Source organism: Centropristis striata, chromosome 6 (assembly GCF_030273125.1).
Source record: "Centropristis striata isolate RG_2023a ecotype Rhode Island chromosome 6, C.striata_1.0, whole genome shotgun sequence".
Taxonomy (NCBI): Eukaryota; Metazoa; Chordata; class Actinopteri; order Perciformes; family Serranidae; genus Centropristis; species Centropristis striata.
This window is the reverse complement of record NC_081522.1, coordinates 28762019-28788181: the sequence shown is the minus strand read 5'-3', so window position 1 is coordinate 28788181 and position 26163 is coordinate 28762019. Positions and strand designations below refer to the sequence as shown.

The window sequence follows — 26163 nt, the reverse complement described above, 5'->3', positions numbered from 1 at the left end:
AGCACCGATGAAGCAGAGTGGAGCTGTCGGGGGAGCCAACTCTGGGAAAAAGTCATACCATAGCATGTCAATTTTAGTCACAAATGGTCAAATTTTAAAATGCCTAAAATTGATTAATTATAGTCTGTTGATGCATGTGGTGGTATAGTTTGCCCAAAAAAAGCGAGAAAACACCATATTTCCAAGTGCCTGGGGGGTTGTGTGGGGGAATTAGCTAGTTACAAGCCCCATTTCTAACCTCTAGACCACAGACTACCCAAATGACAAAAATGATAGAAAAACACCATATTAAGCAATGTCCAAAAGCTGGAGAGAAAAAAAGTCATGTTGATTTTTGTCACAAATGGTCAAATTTTTAAATGCCTAAAAATGCTAGAAATGGCCCAATTATAGTCTGTTGATACATGTGGTAGTATAGTTTGTCAAAAAAGCACCATATTATTGGTTGTCCAAAACTGACCCCCTCGAAAAAGAAGTCAATTTTTGTGAAAAATGATCACATTTTAAAATGCCTAAAAATGATTAAAATTGGTCAATTATAGTCTGTTAATACATGTGGTAGTATAGTTTGTCCAAAAATAGCACAAAAAAATGACAATATTATGGAATGTCAAAAACTGCCCCCTAGTCATTGCATGAGGGAATTGGAAATCCACCTGATTTTTTTCTCATTTAAGTGGTGGAAGCAGGGTAATGCCCCAGAAGCCTACTTTAAAGAGTGGCAGGGGCACTAAAGTGTCTTAGAGTTACATCACACAGAACAGAGTGCAGTTGAAAAATATAGTGAAATGCCAGAAAATATTGGGATAAGGGGTTTATTGCCAACTTTTTGGACAGCTCTAGTCAAAATTAGAAAGTTAGATGAAACAGAGATACAGGACATAGTTCACCAAGCATTCTTTATTGACTCATTACATAAGAAGCTCACAGAGGAATTATAGGAAAAGCTATAAACATCATCCAGCTTCAAATTAAATACATGAAATGTTATTGCATCACCTGTTTTTACTAATCTGGCTTCACATTCAAAGACACAACACAGAGAAAATAATGGTACACTGGTGAACAGCTTTTCCATGTTATACGACTCACAGGGCAGACTGTTTGCCCCCTCCATATCAGCTGTTTCGCACTCATCAACATTTGAAATTAAACACACAAAAAAAGATTAATGCAACACAAGCTCCCTGACAGAAGAACAGTCTGTACTACAAACCATTATTTCACTCATACTCATCTGCAATTGAAAATAAATATCATTTAAGTATCAGTGTTGTCCACCTCTGACGTGATGCAGTTTGATTACAGACTAAATGCAAAGTTTTTAAGCACTACACTGAACATCTGTGGGGACCCATCATCCCCGTCCCTTAATAACCTGCCTCCAGTTCTACTTCATGGTTCCTACATTTCAAAGAGGGCTTACCTTAAATAAATAGAAAACAATATGGAAATGAAAACTTTTCACATGTCGCAACTAGAAACAGTAACTGCACAAATCATAAATCCTTGAGTAAGCAGATAGAAGTGATGTTCGATTCATAGTCTGCATTTCTCCACCGCTCAGGCAGGAAGGACATGGACCGGTAAGTTCTGCTGAGTCTTCACGAGTAAAACTTACTGTTGTTTATCTTCTTTTCTTTTGACCTGGAGGCACAAAAAAATGACAGCATAAAAAAAGGGGTCTTGACATATTTAATTTAGTTTTACCCATGGTTTTACCTCACAGCCTGTGAGTTTAAGGCTCACCTCTCGCCGTTGCTGCCCTCTCTCCTGAGGTTGTTGTGTTGGCGCGGGGCGGCCGGGCGCTGAATGTTGGTGTGTGTGTCGTACAGGAAAGGTTCACTGTTGACCTCCGCCTGCTTTTTCTTTAGCTGGCTGGAGGACGAGTAAAGCTCCTCCTCTGCTTTCTGAGGGACAAGACATGTGATCACATTCACACAAATATCTGCATACTGACATCAAGCTGCAGATGTAAACCAACATTGATGTGCTCCTTGTGTGTGCGTGTGTACTTGTACTTTCACATAGTGAGGACCGACACATTTGTTTAACCAACAGTGTGAGGATATTTTTGTAAATGAGAACATTTCAGTCGGTCCTCAATTATTCAGAGGCCTCTTTTAGGGGTTTTCGACCCGGGGGCTGGTTCAAAGCCAGAGCCCACCCAGGGCTCGTATGGTTAGCAGTTAGTTCAACTTGCGAACCAGCTCTGTACTGTTTGCTTTTCCACAGGCTCTAGAGCCACGTCATTGCGTCACTGTTAATGTCTGAATATGTCTCCGCCCTCTCGGCAAGTATAATAACAATGGTAGACTACATGTCTCTACAACACATATGTGCAGCTCATCTTGATCACTATGGAGGCAGAATACATTCTCATTAACACTGAACGTAAAATGTTAATGTTAGCCCGCTAGCCCGTGTCAATCACATTGACGATAACCAAATCCAATAAATGAATGATACACATTTTAGTTGGTCTCTTTCAACAGCACTGAGTTGGTCTTGTGGGTCAGATAACCCCGCCCCCAGCCCCTGACTAGCGGTTCGCAGTTCAAGCAAAGAGTTGGTGCTGCTGTGGAACCCGTTTTCCCAGCCGGGAGCTGGCTCTTTGGCGGTGGAAAACCAAAGACCAGTTCGCAGTTGAGCACTGGCCGGGAACTGCCTCTGGTGGAAGAACCCTATTTGAGGGTCAAGACTTGGTTTAAAGATTACAATTAGGTTTAGGCTAAGCTTAAGGTCAGGGTTTGGGTTTTGAATTTAGTTGTGATGGTTAGAATGACTGGATGACTGGCTATGGCTTGCATTGTGTAAATGAAGGGTCCTCACAAAGATAGAAGTACAAGGATTTACGTGTGTGTGTGTGTGTGTGTGTGTGTGTGTGTGATTGCTCACCCCTGCTTGTTGCACATCAATGTAGACCAGCAGGGAGGCTAACCCTAAATCTTCACTGTAGCCGTTCTTTAGAGGTACAGATCGGTAACCTGTCGGGAAAAAAACACTCAATCAGCGCTGTGTGCCCACAAAATGAAAAGACCACACCTTTTTTTGGTTGTAGCCCTTTTACTGCAAATCGCATTAAGATTACTGCTTTAGAGCCACAAAAACACGATAAGTGGCCTCAGGGCAAAAAGGAGCTGTGTGTCCACTGACTCTATAGGCTCACTAGAGACTACACAAACCTGCTTCAGTGTATTGCCAGTGCCTATATGCTCAGTTACTATCCTGCTCCAGGGTTGCTGTGTGTCTGTAAGCTTGTAAACTTCAACAGCCAGATCTATCAATGATGTGCCTGCATCCCTCTGGCTTGTTTGTATACCTTTAAACCAATCACAACTGTCTTGAGCGACACTAAGCCAAAGATGCAGCTACCATGCCTTTACAACATAGCAGAGACAGCGGAAGAAGTGAGGAATACAGCATGAGAGAAGCTTCTACCCACAGTCTATAGCCACATATACATGAGTCAGACTAGTAAGTATGAGGTAATTTGATTAAACACAAGTAAAATTGGGAGCATGCACCAAATAATACCCTAACAATATTAAAACTACATTAAATGTCCATAAATGTGATTTTTAATTATTACCATGTGCTCAGAGCTAATTAAGCTTAATGAGCAGTGCCCTCCTGATCCGAAACCAAAGCTATACCACTGACCTTAAGATCAAAAATATTCAAATTACCAAAACTATATCTTCCATCCGCCACAACCAAGCAGTCAACCACTGGTATCCACTTACTGAATGCACTCAGTAAAGTTTACTCTATGTCTGCTTATATTGTTATGTTATAATGCAAAGCTCTCATATATTTTGCTTCATCATTTTGCAAATGAACGTTAATAGCAGCCCCAATGTTCACTATGAGGAATTAACTATTTCAAGAAAGTTTAAGAAAAGTTGTACACACTGTTGTATTCTTTGGAGAATAGAGATTACACAGTTGTTAACATTTCTTGAATGAAAGTAGGAACATTTGACATGAAAGATTTCATTTTACTGATCATTCATACTGGATACGGAATCTGAACTGTTTCAACACAGAAGGTAGAACCTAAAAAGTAAGTATAGTGTACAGAAATCTTGCTCCTAGGGAACAAATACTCGGTAAAATAACAGTATTGCTTGATAATGAGTACTACCTGAGCTTCATGTGAGCAACCGTTCATCAGTTCTGGCCTCTGAGCTGTATAAATATGTGTGTTCCCACCTGAGCGGATGCCTTTAACAGGAAATGTGGCCTGAGCCAGGAAGTTGGGGTCTGAGAACATGTCTTCCTCATTGACCACAAAGCGCAGGAAGGTGAGCTCAGGCTCGTACACGATGAACACTTCAGAGTCTGCTGGAGATTTCCACACAGGGTTCAGGCCATTATCACCTGCAGCAGACAGAAAAGTGACACTGTTCACATGAACACAAAAAATGTCCTCTAATCCTTTCCCTTCCATAGGTTTAACCGTCACCCTCCCGCCTCTCCTTACGGTAGACGATGGTCTTGGACTTCTGTTCTGTGTGCCCACACAGCTCAACCTCTACGAATGGACTGGCGATGCTGCGCCCGGGTTTAGGAAGGTGTCTGGCAGCAATCACCTGCACACAAACACAGCTGCTGTTATACAGTCCTCTCCAGACCATGCAAAATGTCATGTGCTGTGTTCCAATACCCATACTTCCCGTACTTACTATACTTAGTTTGAGTACGCAGGGTGTTCCGATTCTGATCGCGGCGAAAAGAAGCGTACCTAAAGGACCCGGATGTTGCCCTCATAACGGTCAAAACGTTGAGTGTGGAACGATGTACACTATATGCACTCAACGGCCGCCATCTTGTCTACGTAGCGGAAGAGGCGGAGCCAGGCAGAGCCGCTCAGCTCGAAAAAAATGTTTGTAATGGCGGCCGAAACAACAGCAGAGCGGTAGGTAATGTTGCTGACGACGCCAGCGCATTCTCCACATTTACTGCGTTAATGGAGCCATATTGCCGGATTGTAGAAGTAAAGATTAAACAACACAAAGGGTAATTTTTTCACCGTTCAAAGCCGGAAGTTTTTCGCGGTTGACGAGCCGTGGCGGCTGTCGCGAGCGCCATTTCCGGTAAGTGCACCGCGGAGTATTAGATTTGGAACAACACTCACCTGCTGAAATCTGCGTACTTAGTAAGTGCGGATAGTGTACTGCGTTTAAGTGGACTCATGGAAGTATGGGTATTGGAACACAGCAATTATCATGCAGCATTAAGTTACATTATTACAATACAAACATCAGCCAGTCAGCATCGTACCTCTAACATGATATCTGACACAATAAATGATTTAGCCTGAACGTGAAAGATCCTAAAGCAATGTCACGATGACAATGATGATGGTGTTAGTGAAGGGAAAATGAAGCTTTGTGAACCATTTGATTTATTTACGGAGCCCATTAGATGGCGCTCTTTGGTCAACAAAGGGCTGAAAACACACTGAATTACCATTACTAAAGCCTTTTTGGTTAAGCCAAGACAGCTAACTAGTGGGGTCAAAAAATAAATCAAATGGTTCACAAAGCTTCATTGCCCCTTCACTAGTGTATGTGTTAGCCAGTTTTAAATATGTGTATGTTCGTGTACAGACTTACCCTAACCGCAATTTTGAGGGTGACCGTCTTCTTCTCTTGGTAAGGGTCGTAGCTATCATAGCGCATGAACTCTGGCTGCAGCACATAACCCGTCTGTCCATTCAGACTGAAGAGGGCGCTGTTCAGCTGGGTAAATTTATCTGAGTGGACACATAGGCATTATATGAACCTCTGCCCTACATATGTGTCATACCACACAGCTAAAACACACAGTTTCACCAAGCCTTTAGGCAGTCAGTATTTATATTATTGTAAAAATAAAAGTGAAACACTCAAACAGATGGACAGTTCTACCCCTTTCTGGTATTGAACCCTAAGTAAAAACACAAGCCTACCAAATTCACTTTACTGATTTTACTTCATTCTAAAAAAAGAACAAGACCAATCACACACTTTGCTGAAAAGTATCAATATTTTACCATTGTATTTTGGTACTGGAATGATAAAAACAATTGCATTTTTTTCAGTCCACTAGATGGTGCTTAATTGAAATGTTTTTATTGTATTTTATTTAACTTTATTTACTTTATTTACTTTCAGGTTCAAACCTTTTTGTCCAGGTCACTATGTGCAAAATACCTCTACAGCAGTCCATAGGCCTATATATTTGCATTCAGTTTAGTTGTATTATGTAGACTGTAATACCAACAGTTCAGTTTTATCAGGAACATGCAACATTTATGACAGGTTTTAATGACAGTTTTGGTCAATCTTTCCCCTTGGTGATCTGTTTTTAATGAAAAAATGGTTGAAGTAACATAAACAGACCAAAAACGTCATCTTAATAGATAAAAGAGGGAATATGTTCCTTTATGGACATAATGTGCAGTTGATAAAAGGTAATAAATCCCAATATATTGCAATGTATTTATCACAATACAAACATGGCACCACTGTTCCCTTCTTTGCTGTATGAGCTGTACGCTATGTTCACTGCCCAAGCCTACAGGAAGCACCACCATCTCTGGTCGTGAGTGCAAGGTGCACTGAGCAGTCTAATCGAGTTCTGACCACTGAGGGTATAGAGGTCATGTGAGGATAATAATTTGTGAATACATGGAACTGGACCGATAAACAAGAGTACATGAGAAAGGGAAGAACCCCACCATTTGCCTGCCATGTGCCATTACAGTTGTCTTTTCTGTGAGCTCTGGTAAAGTACTGTACCTGCAGTCTGGTAGTTGAGAGCCACCATGTGACTACCAGCAGCCCACAGTGGGTAAGGGTCGTAGTTTGAGGATTCGACGCGCTGGCCTTTTGGGTAGATGCGACTCAGAGCCTTGCGGTTGTACTGCAGGAATTCCTTGGTGCGGCTCTTTCCTGGTATCTTGTTTTCCACAAAAGAGCGAATCTCTTTGTAGCTGTAACTCTCTGCAGAGGCAAAGGAAAGAGTAGTCATTTGATAGGTACAGGTTTAGCTGAAGATTTAGATCATAGCAGAAAATAAGCTTTGTGGCAAACACGTTTCTGATGCTTTGCGTTTTGTTTAGCAGGATACCACTTTTATTAAGTTTGAAGCGTTAATGCAGCCGACAGTAATAAAAAGCTAACGTTAGTGAACTACACCATGTTCACATGAATTCTACGTCACTCCCATTTAGCTTCAGACGGCTCTGACAAGCTAACTAGCGATTTTGACAAGCTAGTGAATCCGTAGCCTAATGAATTCTTTATAAACCTAATCTACAATGTACAACAGTTTGCAAGAGCACTGAAAAACACGACTGCACGAGGCTGTGAGGTGGACTAGTGAGAGAATTTCCCCCGTGTTCGTCGTGAGGATCTTTAATGTCCCCGACAACCACTGTAATCTCATTTAGCCACTTGTTAGCAACCGCCTTTTTAAGGACACATAAAAACTAAAAAATTCACAAGTGGGGGTATTAACTAACGTATTTTATATCGTACAACAAAACGTGAACATCTCTTCAGCTTGTGTTAACCACAGACATTATTTCAGGCATCTAACCAAAAACACATTCAAAATCCTCATTAAACTTAAGAGGATATGGGGTGCACTTATATAGCGCTTTTATCCAAAGCGCATTACACTACACACTACGCTCATTCACCCATTCACTCACACATTCATACTAGCCAGGGCACACTGGTGCCACCTGCCACCATTGGGAATTTATTCACACACCGATGAACGCAGCATCGGGAGCAATTTGGGGTTCAGTATCTTGCTCAAGGATACTTCGACATGTAGCTGCCATGGTCGGGATTCGAACTTTGGTAAAATACATCAAGGGACATAACTCAGGAAAAGTTTCTCATATCAGAGGGGTTCTAAGAAAAACCTTCCTAATTTCTTTGGAAGATTTTAACTAAATTCTGCAAATAATCACAAAATACAACCCCCGATTCCAAACATAAAACCAAAATAATGTAGAAAGGATAATTTGCCATTCCTTTTTGATATATACAAAGACAGTATATCTTATTTCAAACTGATAAGCTTTTGTTTTTTGTAAATATACACTGATTTCCTTAGACTCAGTGATGTAAAAAATAGTACAACAGAGTAATTTGATTAAGACTGTTGTGGCGTGAGGTTTTCTACAATTCATTGTATTTCTAAATTTAGATCGGTGTAACACGAAGCTGTCTAGTCTTTAGATCTTTCCCTTTGGTTGCATCCTGTTTACTGAAGTACTTTGAGTTGTGGTAAGAACAGTGAAGGTAGACAACATGAGGTGCCTCAGCAGAAAGCATTCCGTTTTTCAGTGTTTTGCATTTCCAATTTAACCTTAAGTGATTCTATAATGAACCTTATTTGACATACTTGAATTCACTGTTTAGGTGAAAAAACACCACAAAAATGCACCTGTCTTTGTCTTCTAATTAGTTTTTTTTGTATGATTTTTTAGTATAAGATAATTGTTTAACCTGTACTGGGAAAAACACTTATTGGAAAGAGTAACAGTGGATCACAAGATTATTATAATTATCATATCTGTACAATGAACAACACAATGAATCTATTGCCAGGATATGGTTAGCTTAGCTTAGCATCAAGGCTGGCAGCAGGGGAAATAATAGCATGCCAAGTTTGCCTTGGTCAGTAAGGAAACTACAAAGCTGTTATGGTCACTAAAAGTTTTATAGAGGAAACTCTCAAGATTGTCTACCATATTTTTTATTGTCTAAGCCCTGACAGGAGGTTTCTTTGAGTTTGAGATTTGTTTAGTTGCTATAGCTGCTGGCTAGCTAGCAAAAAATCCCTTATTTTTGTTCCTTGTTGGCAAATAAATACTGAAAAACAGATTTTAATGTGTTGTATTTTACTGCTCAGAGAGGGTAAACATCTTTTTAGTGTCCTTATTGGCCTAAAAGCTCAGAAATACACCCAAGTTGGATTAGTGACTTCCCAGCTCGGGAATTGGGACAGGAAAAAATAATTTTTCATGTTCCCTTTGTTATGTCTTTTTTAATTATAGTTTTAGTGTCAAATACCTTATCAGTTATCAGATTTTTAGTGTTGTATTTATACGTTTTATTTCAAAACTAGGGGTTAGAGGTTTACGGTTCAACGACAAAGCTTATGAAGTGGCATAGAGGTTACCAAGATAAGACCAAGTTTAGCACTGTGTTATTATATAGCAAAAAACCCTATGTGCAATATTAATAATAAATGCTATATAGCAGCAATATAAGTATTTATGTATATAAGGTGTATATTATGTATGTATATGTCTTCTTTTTTTAAATTTATATAATTCGTTTTTGGTAAACTCCCCTGTCTGTATCTTTAGCTGCTGTGACAAGTAAATTTCCCTGCTGCCGGATAAATAAATTCTTATCTTATCTTAAAACCTAACACATTGAGGAATCTATCATTACTGAAAGAATGCTACACTGAGTAGACCATATCTGCTTTTTAATTAATACTAAAACTAGCACAACCTATTAGACTGTTTGAATTTGAACATAATTACATTATAAAGTAGTGGTAAAGATTGTTTAGTTTGTCACATCATCATGTAACTTGTGTTCACAAGTCTTTGTGGTCAGTATGTGCATCTGCATGTGTTTACCGAAGCGGTCCTTCTCCTTGCTGCGTGGCTGACAGTAGACCACTAGGTCCGACATCTCCATGGCAACCTCTGCCTTCTTCTCCACTTCCTCCTGTTGTTTCATCTGAGATTGGACAGAAAAACAGCCACTTCCTGTTTGCACAGTGATGCTGACATACCAACAGTAATACACCTCGCTGTGGTTTTACAGTATGAAGTCAGTTTCAGTGGTATGCTTCCCTAAGATTTCCTCTGAACGAATGACTGCCAACATGCAAAACCACGATGTGAACTGAACAGAAAGAGTTTATAAATACCAGACTTTATACATTCTTGTGTTGTAACGTGGTTTAGAGGCCATGAGATACTAACCTCTCGTTCCCTGTTATACTGCTTGCTCATCTCTCTCTGAGTAATGTCCCAGGCCACTTGGTACCATTGGAACAGCTCCACCACAGAGCTAGCTGCCAGGTCAAACTGCAGACTCTCTTGCTCCATGTCCTGAATGGTGAACACGTGGGGCTTCCCATTTTTACCACTCTTACTAGTCTCTCTCGCTAGAAACAAGGAGGAAGGAGAGGAGACAGGGTAAGGTATGATGAAGAGAGGTGCAAAAGTCCCACAGTGTTACAGACAATGCAAATTCCATTCTAAATTTAATATTCAGTTGATGTTTACAGATTAAAGCTTATAAAGCCACGTGTAAAGATCTAATCATCTACCACCAAGGAGGTAATTATTTACGATGCAGTTTTCTGGCTGAATTTTGGAAAAACTACTGGTCTAAATCACAGGGCAAATACACAAAATCATTTAACATTAATAAACATGAGAGCTGCATTCAGATGCTGTCAGAAAAAATCTGAAAAAAATAAATAAATCTGCTACTTTTTTCTTGTAGATTGCCACTTTTAATTAGCCTGGCTAACACCAGACCAAATCTCATTGGAGATTAGGTCTGGACACCTTCAATGCATTTCTCCGTAGAGGAGGTGTGGTTTACGATCCTCCGGAGCCGTTTATTGGGCGCTTAGAATGTCTATCAAAGCGTCTGTAGGTAGCTCTTAGCCAATCAGATCAGTTATACCAGATGACGTAGTAGAGCAACAGAGATGGATGTTTGTTGTGTGTGTGTCTGTGAGAGAGTGTTGCTGCTGCTTTGCTTCTCCAGTTCTCGCTTTCTGCAAGATTATTTATTTTCACGCTTTATTCCCCCTCATGTCATTCAGCCACACACATCCACTGATTTTATGGGCAACAAACAAGCTGCTGCGGGTCTCTGGGGGCTCCGCTGTCCCCCGATTCGGAGCGAGATCACCGGCGGTGACCGGCGGTCTCACCGGCTCGGCGCAACGAGCCGCAGAAACCGCCCGTGCGGCGCTAATAGCCCCACTACCGGTGATCTGGCTCCGAGCCGGGGGACAGCGGAGCTGCCGAGAGACCTTTCGCCTTTCAACTTTCACTCTAAACTATTTAAAACACCATCTACAGCTAAAGAGAGTTTCGCGTCTGCAGCAGCCATGTTGGATCCGGAAAGCTTCCAAGTGCCGAGTAGTACGCGTCATCGTCTCACCGTCCCTCCCCGCTCTGTGATTGGATCCCTAAAACAGGGCTAGCGAAATCGCCTAGTTGCCAGACTGCCTGGAGGTTCGAAATCAAATTCGAGCGCGCAAGGCAGTCTGGGTATACCCAGGCTAACTTTTAATCTCATAAATCTGAGAATTCTTCTTGTAGATTTGCCACTTTAAATCTCATAAATTTGCTACTTTTTTCTCGAAATATTACCCCCTCCTTCCACGGGTCCGTATTATTATTTTTTTCATACTTTGCCCTGATTTTTGACCACTTGTGGAGCATTGCTTTGATGACCAGGTTTAAAATACAAACAAAAAGGGAGCAATTGCATGCACAAGCTCAGGGCTGACAATCCTATCATTGGCTCTATGTTTTCTACTGATTGTGGTTGTAGTGTAAGGAAATGAAGCGATTTGCCAGCAAAAGGCAGGGAAGAGGATGTTTTTTCTTGTTATTTTACAGGGTCATGAACTTTGGAGAATCTAGATGAAAATAACTGGGCTTCTATGACTTTGGTTTAATTGACGCCCAGATTATTAGCTGGTTTGCCCTCCCAGTACCACAAATTACGGCACATATGTCGGTATCGCGGCTTGCGATTCAATGGCGCATTCTAAGAATAGCACACACATACGGTCCGCGTTATAAAAAAGGCTGCAGTTTCTGTGGATTTTAATTGTAAAACCACTGACCTAGGTTTAGGGAAAAAAACTTCCTGGTAAGGCCGGAAATTAAGTCGTTACAAGGGTTGCGTGACTACCACAAGTTACGTAAAAACGTTGTATGAAAAAATGGTTTACTTTTGTTTTCAAACAGGACACGAACATAAACATCTCTTGTCTGTCAATCACTACTACGTCAGCAAGATGGCGGTGGACACATTAAAGAGGACGGGGAAATACGTCAATATCGCTCGTTTTTCGCTGTCTGTACAAACAATCTATATCAACGTTTTTGACAGGAGAACAGGCTGGTTGTTCAGCTACCACAAAAAGCAACATCAGTGTTGTGAGGAAAGTGATTGTCAGTTTGTGTCTTTTTTTATCATTTTGTGTCTTTTTTGGTAATTTTGTGTCTTTTTTAGTCATTTTGTGTCTTTTTTTAGTCATTTTGTGTCTTTTTTTAGTCATTTTGTGATTTTTTTTTTATCATTTTGTGTGTTTTTTGGTAATTTTGTGTCTTTTTTAGTCATTTTGTGTCTTTTTTTAGTCATTTTGTGATTTTTTTTATCATTTTGTGTCTTTTTTGGTAATTTTGTGTCTTTTTTAGTCATTTAGTGTCTTTTTATCATTTTGTGTCTTTTTTTAGTCATTTTGTGTCTTTTTTTAGTAATTTTGTGTGTTTTTTTATCATTTTGTGTCTTTTTTTAGTCATTTTGTTTCTTTTTTTTATCATTTTGTGTCTTTTTTGTATGTGAATGTAAAGCATCAGACACTAAAATAACTCACAGTTTTGGATGGTGCACTTGGAGATGTCCACAACACCCTTACATAGTTCACCCAATGGGTTCTCTTCCTCATCCTGTTTTAACACATCATAAATACCCAGAGATTATTTTCAGTCAGTCTCTATTCTGATTGACTTCCATTGAAACTCTCTCACTAAACTTTCATCTTTACCTGTCCTTTGGTCTCAAGTGTGACATTGTTGGACACTTCCTCTACATAGTTGGATGGGAAGAAATGCTGTAACTTTCCTCCATAGTCACCTTTCCACCTGTGGGTAAAATGCCAAGGACAATGTGAACAGTCCAGATGAACATGCAATATGCAGGTGAATAAAGTGACTTATTCCTAAAATATAGCAAATACTAAAAACTGGTTTATAGCCTGTTGCAGTCCATGTGTGGGTGTGGACTCACCATCCATCACTCTCCTTTGATACATTGTGTATCAAAGCTCCTTTACTGAAGCTGAGCTCATCTGTTTTTTTGGCCTGGTAGCTATATGCAGCCCTAACTGTATTTTGGGGCTAAAGGAGAAAAACACACACAAACATGAATGTCTTTATCAAAAGAAATAACACACAAAAACCAACAACCAGAGTGGACAGGGTGTAGCCGTGTATACACACCAGTGAGGGCTGAATCTCGTTGGGTTCCACGTATGTCTTCACATCATACAGAGAGGCACAGTCTTTCTCCTGTGTCAACACAATACACAGGTAGGTACCAGTCAGGGGCAGATAACATGTTATTAGGTTTAGTAACATGTTTGAAAACTGATAATAGGCGCGTTACCATTAGGTACTTTTCCCTCCAGTGAGCCGCTATGGGTGTGGCTTGGGAGAGAGGATCAGCCCAACTTCACCGGTTAGCGTCTCAGAAAGTACCTGCCTCGGGTAGGTACTTTCTGAGCCGCTTCTAACTAGGCGACGCTGATTGGATATGGTTGAGGTGGGATATGACGTGAGTAGAACTTGACACAACCACAACAAAACAGCGCCATTTTTAAAAGAAATAAGCAGAGCAGACTGAGACGAGAGAATCGAGAACAAGAAACCATCAGCTCTCCTTCCATAGCACATACACACTGTACTGCTACAGAGCTAACTGTTAGCCTATTAGCATTGTGATACTGTGCACCTCTTCCGCAACGCCGGACTGCACTATGAAAGGACAGAAAATCAAGCCTTTGCGGGATCACTATGAACGCCCTAAGGTGAAGAGCTGGCACAGAACTCACCAGCAATATAGCGGGGATTTGCAGGACCACACTATGAAAGGGGCTTATGTTTATGTTTATGTCGCGTTTGACTACTCGCTACTGAGCCGGCTTTTACAAATGGCGCGTGTTGTTGTGGCGTCGTATACTACGTCATATCCTGCTTAGCATTCTATCCAATCAGCAACCAGGCTTTCTTCAGGGGAGAAAAACGAACCTGCTCTTTGACAGGGCCAAAAAAAGTCCGGTCAAAAGACCGCTCTGGACAGCTCATATTCAAATTAGGGGCGTTTCGGCGAGGTATTGGACTGTAATGCAAACATGTTGATGTCTCAACGGTTTGGACTTGCCGCGTCGGTCTGTTGTCAGCATCATGTCACTGATGTCACGGTCAAAATTGTTGGTGAATAATCACGTAAGTATCGCAGAACTATTTACGTCACTTTCAAACTCAGTTGGTTAGCTGCTACAAAAGTACCTGTATAACAGAGGCCGAGGGGAACTAACTAGTGGGCGTGGCCAAAACACCGCTTTCCAAAAAGTCCTCAGTGGAAACATGCCTATTAGTCTTAAGTAGCAGGGCTAGAACATGGGACAAAATAAAAGGCAAGTCTAAGATCTAGGATCCTTGGTGACCACTTTGTTGGCGATACATGTAAAAAAAAAACACGTTTTAATTTTTTTCAGCAGTTGGGCTGAAAAATGAGAGTGTCAGTCGGTCAGGTTAAAGCTGGAGGGTGGACTTTGAAACAAACATTTGCATAGACATTCATGGTTCCAAGATTATGAATCCTGATGTTGATTCTTGATGATAATAGCCTGAAAACCAGATGAATCTGCCAATATTATTTGTATTTGCTTTGGCAGATGAGTCAGGTCACTCTACCATTCAGACTGATTTTTGATAGGATGAATGACTTCCAGCTATCAAACTAGGCAGCCCTGATCAAAAATGAATCAAGATTCTGTTATTGTATGGTCTATTTATTTAAGAAAGTTTGTGACTACGCCACCATGTTTGTCCTGCTTGAATACAAGCAAGCAGCCCAACTTGCATATGTCACTCAGCATCACCGTCTTCATTGCTCTGATTGGTTGTGGGTCTATTTAGAGGCATTGTTGTTTGCTCTCATCAATAATGGTGATTCGTTCAAGTCTCCCCAGCAGGTTGACATTTTTGTGAAATATCCTAACAATTATCAGATGGATTGCCATAAAGTTTGGTACACCCATTCATATCCCCGTCATGATGAATTGTAATCATTTTGATGATTTGATTCCTTTTCTGGCGCCATCATATGGTATAAATCTCAGTTGTCCAATATTTTGTTTTATGACCAAATACCTGCAAAGCTAATGACATTCCCATCAGTCTAATATTTGCTTCTATAGTACATTATCCTACAGGAATTGTGAACAGTTTCTCTGGTCTTTGTATGTATTCTACAGTAACTCACTTTGCTGAACTGGTCTACCAGCTTGGGGGTGACTGGGTAACGTAGCTTGATCTTGCGATACAGTGGCTTCTTCCTGAAGTAGTTGACCAGCTCCACAAGGCTCTCAAACTCTGTTGTGCTGCCCAGCAGGTACATGCCGCCCTCCTTCTGGATCCGACAATGTTTCACCTTACCGTCACCTCTGAAAGAGGGAGATGATTATTACACACAAAATAAAATCTGGCCATGGGAAATAAAGTCTTAAGTGTCATTGTACCTGAATGTGATGGCAAAGGAGTCGGAATCTTCTCTCTGTCGGATGAGGAAAGCTCCATCCCTAGGAATCCTCAGCAGGTAATCTTCTGCCTGACCTCTGCTCAAGTTACTGTAGAACCACCTGCACAACACACACACATACACAGGGATAGTTATATTGTGTGTGTGTCTATGTGTGTGTGAAGCAAGTTATCAAAATACAAGTCTTCAGTCAGTGGTATCTGTCAGTTGACCCTAAAGTATGCGGCTTTGGCAAATGAGGTGTTTTCACTTTCATGCCAGTAAATGAAGTAAAGAAAGAGGGGAAAGAGTGACTGTGCTGCTGTGGGTGTATGAGAGTGAAAGTGAAAAGTTTTGTCATTGACACAAAGCATCAGTGAGAGGTTAGTAGTATGAAAAATATAGTACCCTGAAATTTAGCTATATACTGTATATTGTAAATAGAATGATTACTTTAGGCAATTGGTTGTTGTAGTACTTGACCACAGCACAGATCTACCAAATATACACTCCAAACTGTGAAATTACTCCACTATAATTAAAAGTCCTGCATTCAAAACTTACTTAACTAAAAGTACAAAAGTATCAGCTTCAAAATGTATTTAAAGTATCAAAATTACTTGTTATGTTGAATGCTCCATTCAGATTGTTTTATATATTCTAAATAAGTTATGAGATCATATGTATTGATGCATTTATGTAAAAAGCATTTTCATTTTGTAAAAATAAGGCTAATTTTAACTACTTAATATACTTTTATGAGGCTTAATTAATAAAAGTCTAATCAATTTATCATCATTTTCATGTAAAATCTCGACCTGAAAAGTAACTAAAGCTGTCAGCTAAATGTAGTAGAGTAAAAGTACAATATTTGTCTCAAAATGTAGTGTAGTAGAAGTATAAAGTTACATCTGTACTTAGTTACATTCCACCACTGATTAGCAGCTACTAGCATGTTTTCAAGGACGATGAATGTATGGAATAAGAAAGTTGTTATGTGTGTTTTTTGCTGCTCCAGTTCTGATCCTTTCTTTTCAACTTTCCATTGAGAGTCCAACAATGTTATAGGAGTGCAATGCTGAAAAAAAACTGTTTCCCGTTAATTATAGATGGTTTTCACGATGCGTCATCAGACCAGAAGTCGCCATATTGGAGGTACTCCGCACAGGCGCTGTGGTAGTTCCCAAACGTCCTCAAGGAAAATGGTTAATTATTGCTGTGTTCTAGGTTGTACCAATAAATCTGACCGAGAAAAACATTTGGAATATTATCGACTTCCAAAAGTTAATTAAAAACGAGGCAGAGGAATTCCAGAAGTTATCAGAGGAAAGGAGACGCTTGTGGTTGGCAAAGCTCATTTACTCTTGTCATCTAAGTGAATTGTTGATTGCAGCCACTCATAACAAATTTCCAGTGTAATGATAATAATATTTCTAATAGTAAATAGTAAAAATAATTATTGCTTTTATTGTTTTTACTGTTTTCTTATTTTACTGTAAAGCACTTTGGTAGGACATTGGCTATTTTTAATGTTCCATATAAATAAAGTTTGACATAATTGATATAATTCATATCAAGCTACAGCATGTGACATTAATGATTTAATATGTTATTGTCATCGTTCTTAAAATGTAGAGCTACAATGTGCTGTATTTCATAGATCCAATAAGAGGGAGCCAGCTCGTAGGGATCTGCAACGCCAATACACTGTAATTTCTCTAAATATTGCACCTTTTCTTGTGATCCAAGTCCTTCCCTATATGTCTTTGCATCTTGGGATGCGTTTTGATGAACTTTTCTGTTGTTTAGACAAGGCTACATTCACTTAAAGTATCCAAAGCGCACAATTCTCCATTGTACTCCATTCATTTCTTAACACCGTGTGTCTCCAATATGGCAGCGCAGCAAGGTTACCGTCCAGAACGTGACGCGGTGAAAACCCTCTATAGACCATAATAAATATCTCATAAATGTCACTGGCTTGACAGACATTGATGGGCCCAAAGGCAAGTTGAGCTCTGGCTAGTTCCGACCGAGCCTTCCTTACACAGTTCAATCATTTTTAGCATGTGTACTCAGTCCCCCCTGATGTATCAGACTCATATATGACAAACCCCTCGTTTAGATGTGGGTTGGGCCGTGGCACGGCATCAGTGAGGCGCAGTTCGAAGTCTTGGCAGCGCAGTGGGTTTTCTCTGTAGTGATAGATCAGGCTGTACACGCTGGGAAAGTGCAGGTTCGGTGTCAGGTAGTAGTAAGTTTGTCCCCCCTCTGAACCAGAGCGAATACGACAGTGCTGGACCCTCCCACTGCGCCTGGAATACATGCAGAAAACATGATATAAATATGACATAAATATATTACACAATCACACAATCTAAAAATTATAAAAGAAAAAGTATTCTAATCTAATCTAATTCTATTTGGACAAAAATTGTTCCCTGCAATGGATTAAGAATTTGGTCGATCACGTGGAATTTTTAATCGATCTGTGTATTTTTTTATTTTTATTTTATCTATGACGTATCAGTACTCACTGAACTGAAACAGCGCTCAGTTCTGCGGCCGTACGTCAATTAGCCAATGAGCTGAGCATTAAGTTGGATAAAGCTACAGTTTGCAAACTGAAAGTTGCAATAACAATTATAAAACACACAGAAATACAAGAGTATTAATTGGAGCAAAACTAGCTTACAGTATCAAACCTTGCTAGCATGAATTACTAGGTTTATTCATTTACTCTCCTTCTCTGCTTATCTGCACTCGGGTTGAGGGGGGCTGGAGCTGATCCCAGCTGACATTGGGCGAGAGGCAGGGAACACCCTGGACAGGTAGCCAGACTATCTCAGGACTGACACACAGATTCAGACAACCATTCACGCTCTCATTCACACCTACGGACAATTTAGAGTCACCAATTAAACCTAAGTGCATGTTTTTGGACTGTGGAAGCCAGAGTACCCAGTGAGAACCCATGCTGACACGGGGAGAACATGCAAACTCCACATAGAAGAGCCGCAGGCCGGAGTCATATATCACACAAAAAAACGATCATATCAAAAGTTTTAGGTTGGACTGAGATCAAGATGGATGTACCAGAAGGAGAGGCTGACTGTGATGTAGGTTTCGCTTAATCGAACCAGAAAGGTGCCATCTCTTTCCCCGTTCTCTGCACAGTAGTCAGCGATCAGTCGCTCGGCCATCGCCCGGCCATTCTCCATGTCACCATGAAACCACGGCTCTGAGAGGTGCAAGTCCTGGTACTGAGAAACACAAGAACAACACTTCTTGTTTCTTGTTGTGGTTTGTAGGAAAATGATCACTGACCAATATAACATTGAAAGAACTGTTCTCCAATATACTGGAGTTTCTCACCCAAATGTATTGTGGGTATCCTTGAGACATTCAAATACATAAAACATTTACAAAGCTGATTTAAAAAAAAATATATTTTTTGCATTGTTTAAAGCATATGCCTTGCTTTTTAATTCCCTTTGTTGGTTCTTTTCTGTGTTTTCCACTCATCAAAAGTAGGTTTGCAAAGGGATATGTGGAATGGAAATGTTCCATGGGAAGTTAAGCTGGGGAATTTTGTAAATATTCAAAATTAAAAAAAACATGACATTTCAACAGATTTATTTTTTAACTTTATCAAGTTTTAATTATTTTCACTGAACAATCAATTCTTTCATTGAACAACAAAAAACATGAATGTTGAGTTAAATATTGCCCCGACCCCCCTCCCTCCAAAAATCCCCCCAAAAAGTCCCATTCAAAATGTTTAATAAAAAATGAGCTGGTCTCCCTCCAAAAAAGTCCCATTCAGCATGTAAATGTTGAATCGAACATGTGATTGAGGAATGCACAGTGCATATAGGGGGCGTGGCCTCCACATGGGCATGGCCATACCAATGGCCGTGGTTTCAATAGGGGCGTGGCCTCAGCAGCCCTGCAGTAAGCAGTGTGCTATATGCATGTGAATGAGGAATAGCAGAGATATTCAAGTGTACTTGCATGAAATCTGGTTGTTTTAGTCAAGATTATGCTCAATAAATATATTTCCACAACTATGGCTCTTCACTTCTTACAGTTAACAGATCTTGTAGACATTTATGATTTAATTGTTACACCTATGGGCCTGTGATATTTTGTATAAACTACTACTTCAAAATATTGCTTCTTTTTTTTTTTTTTTGCTTTTTACCTTCCTGGGATCTTCTTCCTCCTCCTCGTACTCCTCTGCATAGTACAGCTTGTCATCAGAGATCACACAGTAGTGCCTATTCCACCGCTGAGAAAGAGAAATTAAAACATACGTGTTTAACTTCACATGCAAACAAGCTGGGGAAGCTCTTCATAACAAGTCAGTCAAGTTGAAATATAAATCATCCATATCAAGAAGGAAATCTCTACAATGATACACACTGTACATGAAGTCTACACTCATAATTTCTCTTGGCATTTTTTAAATGTACAGCCTGTTGTCATACAGTGCATTAATTCTTAGAAGTCTAAGCATTCACATTACTTAACCCTCTGGAGTTTGGGGCTATTTTGTTGGTTTTTGACTCCTTTTCATTCTGCCTGTATAAACCACTTAAAAATCTTTACCATGACGTGTTGGTATCATTATTGTCAGCACAACCTCACCTATATGACCTGATTATTATTTTCATTTTCAATTACTGGATCAACATTTTGAACATAAATAAATTACAAAAAACACACTCAAAACACACCAAAAACATAATAAAAATACAAAAAACACACAAAAATGACAAAAAACAAAAAAGTAAACACAAAAGATTGCATTACAAATGCTAAATGCACAAAGCTAAATTAGAAAAATCTCTGCAAAAAAAGTAAAATCATGTTAATACACTTCAAGGTGTTTTTTTTAACCTTTGCTAAAAAAGGGTTAGTGCATTAAATTGGACATGGGAACCTCTATAAAAGCCAAATCTTTAGAGGTCAGCTGACAGCAGGGCTCCATGCTGTTTCGTTTTTATGTTGTGACGTCATGAAGAAGTCGTGCTCCCGCGCTTTCGTGGACTCCAGAGGGTTAAAATGTATATAGCCTGATCACTTTTACATGAGTATAATCTGAACCAAACAGAATTTAGCTGATAACCAGCTTGATCACAAAGCAGCTGACCTTGTTTTGTGATACTGGCCCAATGTGTTATGTAAAAAGGTTCGACATAGATTATTCTCAATTAAGGTTAACTCACAACTTTGCCATACCCATTTGACCCCTCTGACAGTACCTGGTCCACAGGGTCCCAGATCTCCAGATCTCCCTGTTTCTGCCCCTTCCTGAAGTCTTTAGTGACTCCTCCTCCCTCCACACTGAGCTTCTTGTGCTGTGCAGGAAGGAAACAAGGAGAGTAGAGTCATAAGCAGTGATGGAAAGTAACTAAGTACATTTACTCAACTCCTGTACTTAAGTACAATTTTGAGGTATTTGTACTTTATTTGAGTATTTCCTTTTTATTTAACTTTATACTTCTACTCTACGACATTTAGAGTCAAATATTGTACTTTTTACTCCACTACATTCAGCTGCCAGCTTAAGTTACTTTTCTCGTCAAGATTTAACATAAAAAACATGATGCATTCAAAGTGATTGGACATTCTTTTTAATTAACACAAATCACTGACAAACAGACTAAAGAACAGTTTCTTTCCCACAGCAACACATACCCTAAATGTAGAATAACACATCATTTGCATCCATCGCCACTTTATCTTTTACCATTAAAGTATTTATTATCTTTTTAGACTATCTATTACATCTGTGTAATGTCTGAATGTCTTTTTCAAGCTCCTTATATATGAGAGCATACGTACATAATTGAATTCATTTTTGCAAAATATCATTATTTACGTAGGACGTGTTGCGGCATTGCACTGTTTCTGATCAGACGCCTTTTAGTGGAGCTCCGTCTCATTGTGTGATAGGCCTACACCTGGTCAGTAACACAATTCACTCTGGATTTCCACGCCTGACTCATCTCATCTGTAAGTCTATTTAGCCTACCTATCTTTCGAGATAGGTAGGCTAAAGTACCTAAAGTACTTAACATAAAAGTACGCTACAAGGTTTGATTTTCCAATAACATTCAAATAGTTTCCAGCAAATATCAATGTTCAATGTGTATGTGCTGGATGGTGTGCGTACCTTATGAAAAGTAAGTGTTTTATGGAGTTGCTTACGTTGTAGTGTGGCATGTAATGTATGAATACATACTTCCTACGGGCACTGCATTAGTTGCATTACAATGACATCTTGAATCGTAAACCTCATAAAAATACACTATGTAGTTAAAATGAGCACTACCTTGAGAAAATGCAAACACTGCTTAGATAAATTCATCAACAATAATAACCCAATAATATATTTGGAATATATAAAACAATCTGAGTAGGTCCATTCTGCATAATGAGTACTTTTACTTTTGATACTTTAAGCACATTTTGATGCAGATTCTTTTGTACTTTTACTTAAGTAGGGTGGATTCAGGTAATGTGGGACACTTAAGGTTCGGCTGGTTTATTTCCTGCTTAAAGTAAATATAGTCATCAAAACATTTACTATTGGTCTACCATGGGTGTCATGTGACTGAAATTACATAAAATATTTTTAAATTCAGAAAAATATAACAAAGTCACAATTGCAAAAAGTGTCCCACATTACCCAAATTCACCCTAAGTTTTGAATGCAGTACTTCAAAACAGTTTGGTATTAGTACTTTTACTAAAGTAAGGGATCTGAATACTTCGTCCACCACTGATCATAAATAATGATAACCAGTGACTTAATTCCACGGACGGATCAGTATGTTTAGACAGACACAGCACCTTGAGTATGATCTTGCCCTTCAGCTGTGAAGGTGAAGGAAGCTGCTCAGCCATCTGCTCCACAGGTTCAATCAGCAGTTTATCTCCAAACACGTCTTTGAAGATGCGAGCCATCTGACGCTGCTGCTCCACAGAGCAATGCTCCTCAATGGACAGGATCACTGGGAACCTGAAAGAGAGATGATGTGTTTGAGACAATAGGTGGTTTGAAATTACTTCATGTAAAAATCAGCTGAAAGGTTAGATATTGTCAAATGAAGGAAATGAGACTTGTAATTATTTATAGAAATTTCGGCTTTGGCATTAAGTTTTATTTTTAAAAGACTAAAAAAAATGGGTCAAAAGGTATATTGAAACCGATTGAAACACACAAATCTTTGCACTAGTGTATTTAAAATGTTGAGCAAAATGTTAAGATCAAATTGAGACAAAAACAACATCTTGGTGTAGTTTAATGACAAATAGTACAAAAAATTAAAATACAATCACTGGTGTGGGCAAAGTGTTTTCATAAAAACCTCAAATTAATATGAATGGGAGTTAGTGAGATTACTGTGGATTAACAAAGTCATTCGAATAAGAAAAACAACTTTTTCTTTTAATCTTGTGTGTTGTGTGTGTGTGTAAGCCCCTTTCAAACTGTCGTTTCAAGGCACGATATTACCCTCTGTAACATTCTGCCTGCAATCTGAACGTGCTGCCTTCAGAGGTAGTAACAGAGGCATCAAAGTGAGGAGACTGTTCATCAGAAACACGCCTCTCACTGCGACAGTAATCGAATAGCTTTGCTTGAGTGTGTAGAATCATGAACAGCATGACGGGCCGTTCCTCCACCGCTGTTGTTTAGAATTCACTGCCGCTGCTTCACTTATTGTACACAGAGGGGCCGGCAGCTTATTGTAAACAGACAAATGTCATGACAGACATGTAGACATTTGCCCTCATTTATCAAACGAGTGTACGACAGAAAGTGAGCGTAAGGTGGCCGTACGATCATTTCTACGCAAGACTCTGCATTTATCAATGAAGTCCACACCTCTGAGTCAGATAATTGTTCTTAGACTATAGCATTGATGCCTGGAGCTAATAAAACTTTGCGGTGAGTTTTATTTTAATGGTGACAAACCAAAGCCGGTTTAGGCTACATCATATTTCAATAAAACATCATTAAAAATAAATACACCCTGAAACTTGACTTGACTTGGTGCCCAAATAGAAACATTTCCAAAAAGTGCTGCCACACACACTTCTGTCTGGGACAGAATTTTTACTAAAAGTAAAGAAGTGAAAAATATCTCTCCATCATAATGATAACAAAATTTGCCTATTATATAGGCTAATAGGCTTTATATATCACAATGTATAAATTAAATATCTGCTGCATATTTCTGTAAAATGTCTATTTTGCTTCTCTGTGTTGTTATTTGTAACCATGCATTTTGCTAAAAAGGTGACTTTAAAAAAAATAAAAGGAAAAAAAAATCCTCTTTTTGGCCGTATTGAATTCTTCAGTGCCGTAAACTCTCGGGGCAAGGCCTCTGAATCGAGTATACATTAGGGCGTGAGATTTAAATGACGCTTTTTTTCCAGCCCTCATTTCATAAATGAGGGCCAGTGTTTTTTGTGATACTAACTCTGATGTGACAAAAGCGTGATCATTGATGGCTTTGACCACATCCTCAAACTTGATCTTGGTCGTCCTGGTCCAGCCATGGTAGATGATTGGCTCCCCGGGTCCTTCCCAGCAGTCCACTGGACAGAATCATAACACACAGACAATGATACTTAGTAGGGGTAGGCATAAGTATCTTTTTAAAACTGTGAACTTAAATGCATCAGGGTTCGTACAATATTTCAGTGGTCAAATTCAAGCACTTTTCAAGGACTTTCAAGGTCCATTTTCAAGCTTTTCCAGTACCTTTCAACGGTTGTAAATGGCATGTTTTAGATGAGTACTTCGATACTAAAAGGGGTAATTTCACTTAACCATACCACCAGCAATGGTATTACACTTTTAACAACTAAAAGTAGTTTGCTAATCTCATAAAACATCTCGGCATGGGAATCTAGGGAATAGGAGCAAAAGTGAGCTCACAAAATTCATCAACCGGCAGCTGGTGGAACTAAACACTACCCACACAAATACTTCAGGACCCCGCACATCTACTATGAATTTGAAAAACTCCCTTCAGGAAGAAGATACAGGGTAGAGCAACAAGAAACATCTCAGAAACAAGAAGACGCAGGCGAGACGCAGGAAAGACGCAGGTGAGACACAGGCGGAGCGGTCTTCATTTCAGATAGGTTTTAGGCTATTCAGTTTTTTTGAAAATGCGGTTATCTATAGTCAGATTGCAAGAGAAACACAGTAAGAATTTCAAGCATTTACAAGCACTGAATCCAAAATCCAAGCACTTTTCAAACCTTGAAATTCAACATTAAAATCCAAGCATTTTCAAGGATTTCAAGCAGCTGTATGAACCCTGATGCATCCAAGATAAGTGCAGCACACTGGGGCTGGTTTATACTGACATTCAACACAGCGGCATCCCAGACGCAGACAGCGCACGTAGGCCTCTGTGGACGACTCACTGCGGATCTGATCACCTGTCAGGTAGCTGTTGAAAAACACACCAAACAGGAGACATGCTGGATTATTCATTCATTCATTCATTATCCTTCTCGGCTTATCCGCACTCGGGTCGTGGGGGGCTGGAGCCTATCCCAACTGTCATTGGGTGAGAGGCGGGGTACACCCTGGACAGGTTGCCAGACAATCGCAGGGCTGACACACATACGGGCAATATAGAGTCACCAATTAAACCTAAGTGCATGTTTTTGGGCTGTGGGAGGAAGCCGGAGTACCCGGTGAGAACCCTGACACAGGGAGAACATACAAACTCCACACAGAAGAGCCGCAGGCTGGAGTCGACCGTGTAGCCCATGCTGGATTATGTTATATATATTTTACAAAAAGATCACTATAGCTTCTATCACAATAAACTTGTACATACATGTATCTGTTGGTATGAAGATCTATGTGCAGTTGTTTTTACTAATCAGATATAACATTTTGAGAATTGTGCAGACTTGGTCAACGGCAGCTGTTTGAATTTGAGCTAAATAATGACAAGATAGTGATGAGATTTTAATTTTAAGTGACTACACGGCCACCCATAAAGTGTTTGTTTGTTTTCAGATACAATCCTCTGTTAATTGTGGTTTCATTTTAATTTTTCTGTCATGAATTAATCATATTGTCACAATCATTTCATGGAAAGAGGTAAAAAATATTATTCCAACTTTCAAAGAAACTGTGTATATTCAAATTTCTATGTATTAGATTTGAACAATGAACAGTATGTTATCTTAATTGATGACTATGATCCACTTTGATTTAATCCAAATAAAACATACAGAGGAAGGATCTATCTATCTAGTGTGTGTGTGTGTGTGTGTGTGTGTGTGTGGAGTCATACTGACGTGTTGTGTGAGGAGCTGACCCAGTAATGGGACAGAGGGTTGTTCATGTCCAGGTTGTTGATTTTTGAAAACTTCTCGTCCCATATAGAGTTCTCCTTGGAGAAGAGGAAACTGAGGAACTAGAAGAGGGGAAAGGCTTTAGCTTCAAAACAGTCCCTCATTATTTGTGTGATTATTTTACTAAGTAAAGATAAAACTTCAAATATAACATCACCAAAGCTTTCATCAT

General features: G+C 39.5%; 1 protein-coding gene across 1 annotated transcript in view; it reads right to left on the bottom strand.

Annotated features, from left to right (window-relative positions):
- Positions 1-881: 881 nt before the first annotated feature.
- The window catches only part of LOC131973762 (1-phosphatidylinositol 4,5-bisphosphate phosphodiesterase gamma-2-like), a 41923-nt gene continuing 16641 nt past the window's right edge, over positions 882-26163 (bottom strand). Inside the window, exons 11-33 of the mRNA XM_059335837.1 lie at positions 25935-26053; positions 24984-25069; positions 24086-24203; positions 22452-22620; positions 20858-20953; positions 19795-19881; positions 18687-18853; positions 17705-17905; positions 15592-15711; positions 15336-15516; positions 13289-13357; positions 13077-13186; positions 12835-12931; positions 12664-12736; positions 10013-10197; positions 9662-9764; positions 6789-6992; positions 5622-5761; positions 4487-4595; positions 4216-4383; positions 2899-2987; positions 1750-1910; positions 882-1647 (exon numbers count right to left, since the gene is read on the bottom strand). Coding sequence (XP_059191820.1) covers positions 1605-1647; positions 1750-1910; positions 2899-2987; positions 4216-4383; positions 4487-4595; positions 5622-5761; positions 6789-6992; positions 9662-9764; positions 10013-10197; positions 12664-12736; positions 12835-12931; positions 13077-13186; positions 13289-13357; positions 15336-15516; positions 15592-15711; positions 17705-17905; positions 18687-18853; positions 19795-19881; positions 20858-20953; positions 22452-22620; positions 24086-24203; positions 24984-25069; positions 25935-26053 — 2895 coding nt within the window. The 3' untranslated portion in view covers positions 882-1604. The remainder of the gene's footprint in view (positions 1648-1749; positions 1911-2898; positions 2988-4215; positions 4384-4486; positions 4596-5621; positions 5762-6788; positions 6993-9661; positions 9765-10012; positions 10198-12663; positions 12737-12834; positions 12932-13076; positions 13187-13288; positions 13358-15335; positions 15517-15591; positions 15712-17704; positions 17906-18686; positions 18854-19794; positions 19882-20857; positions 20954-22451; positions 22621-24085; positions 24204-24983; positions 25070-25934; positions 26054-26163) is intronic.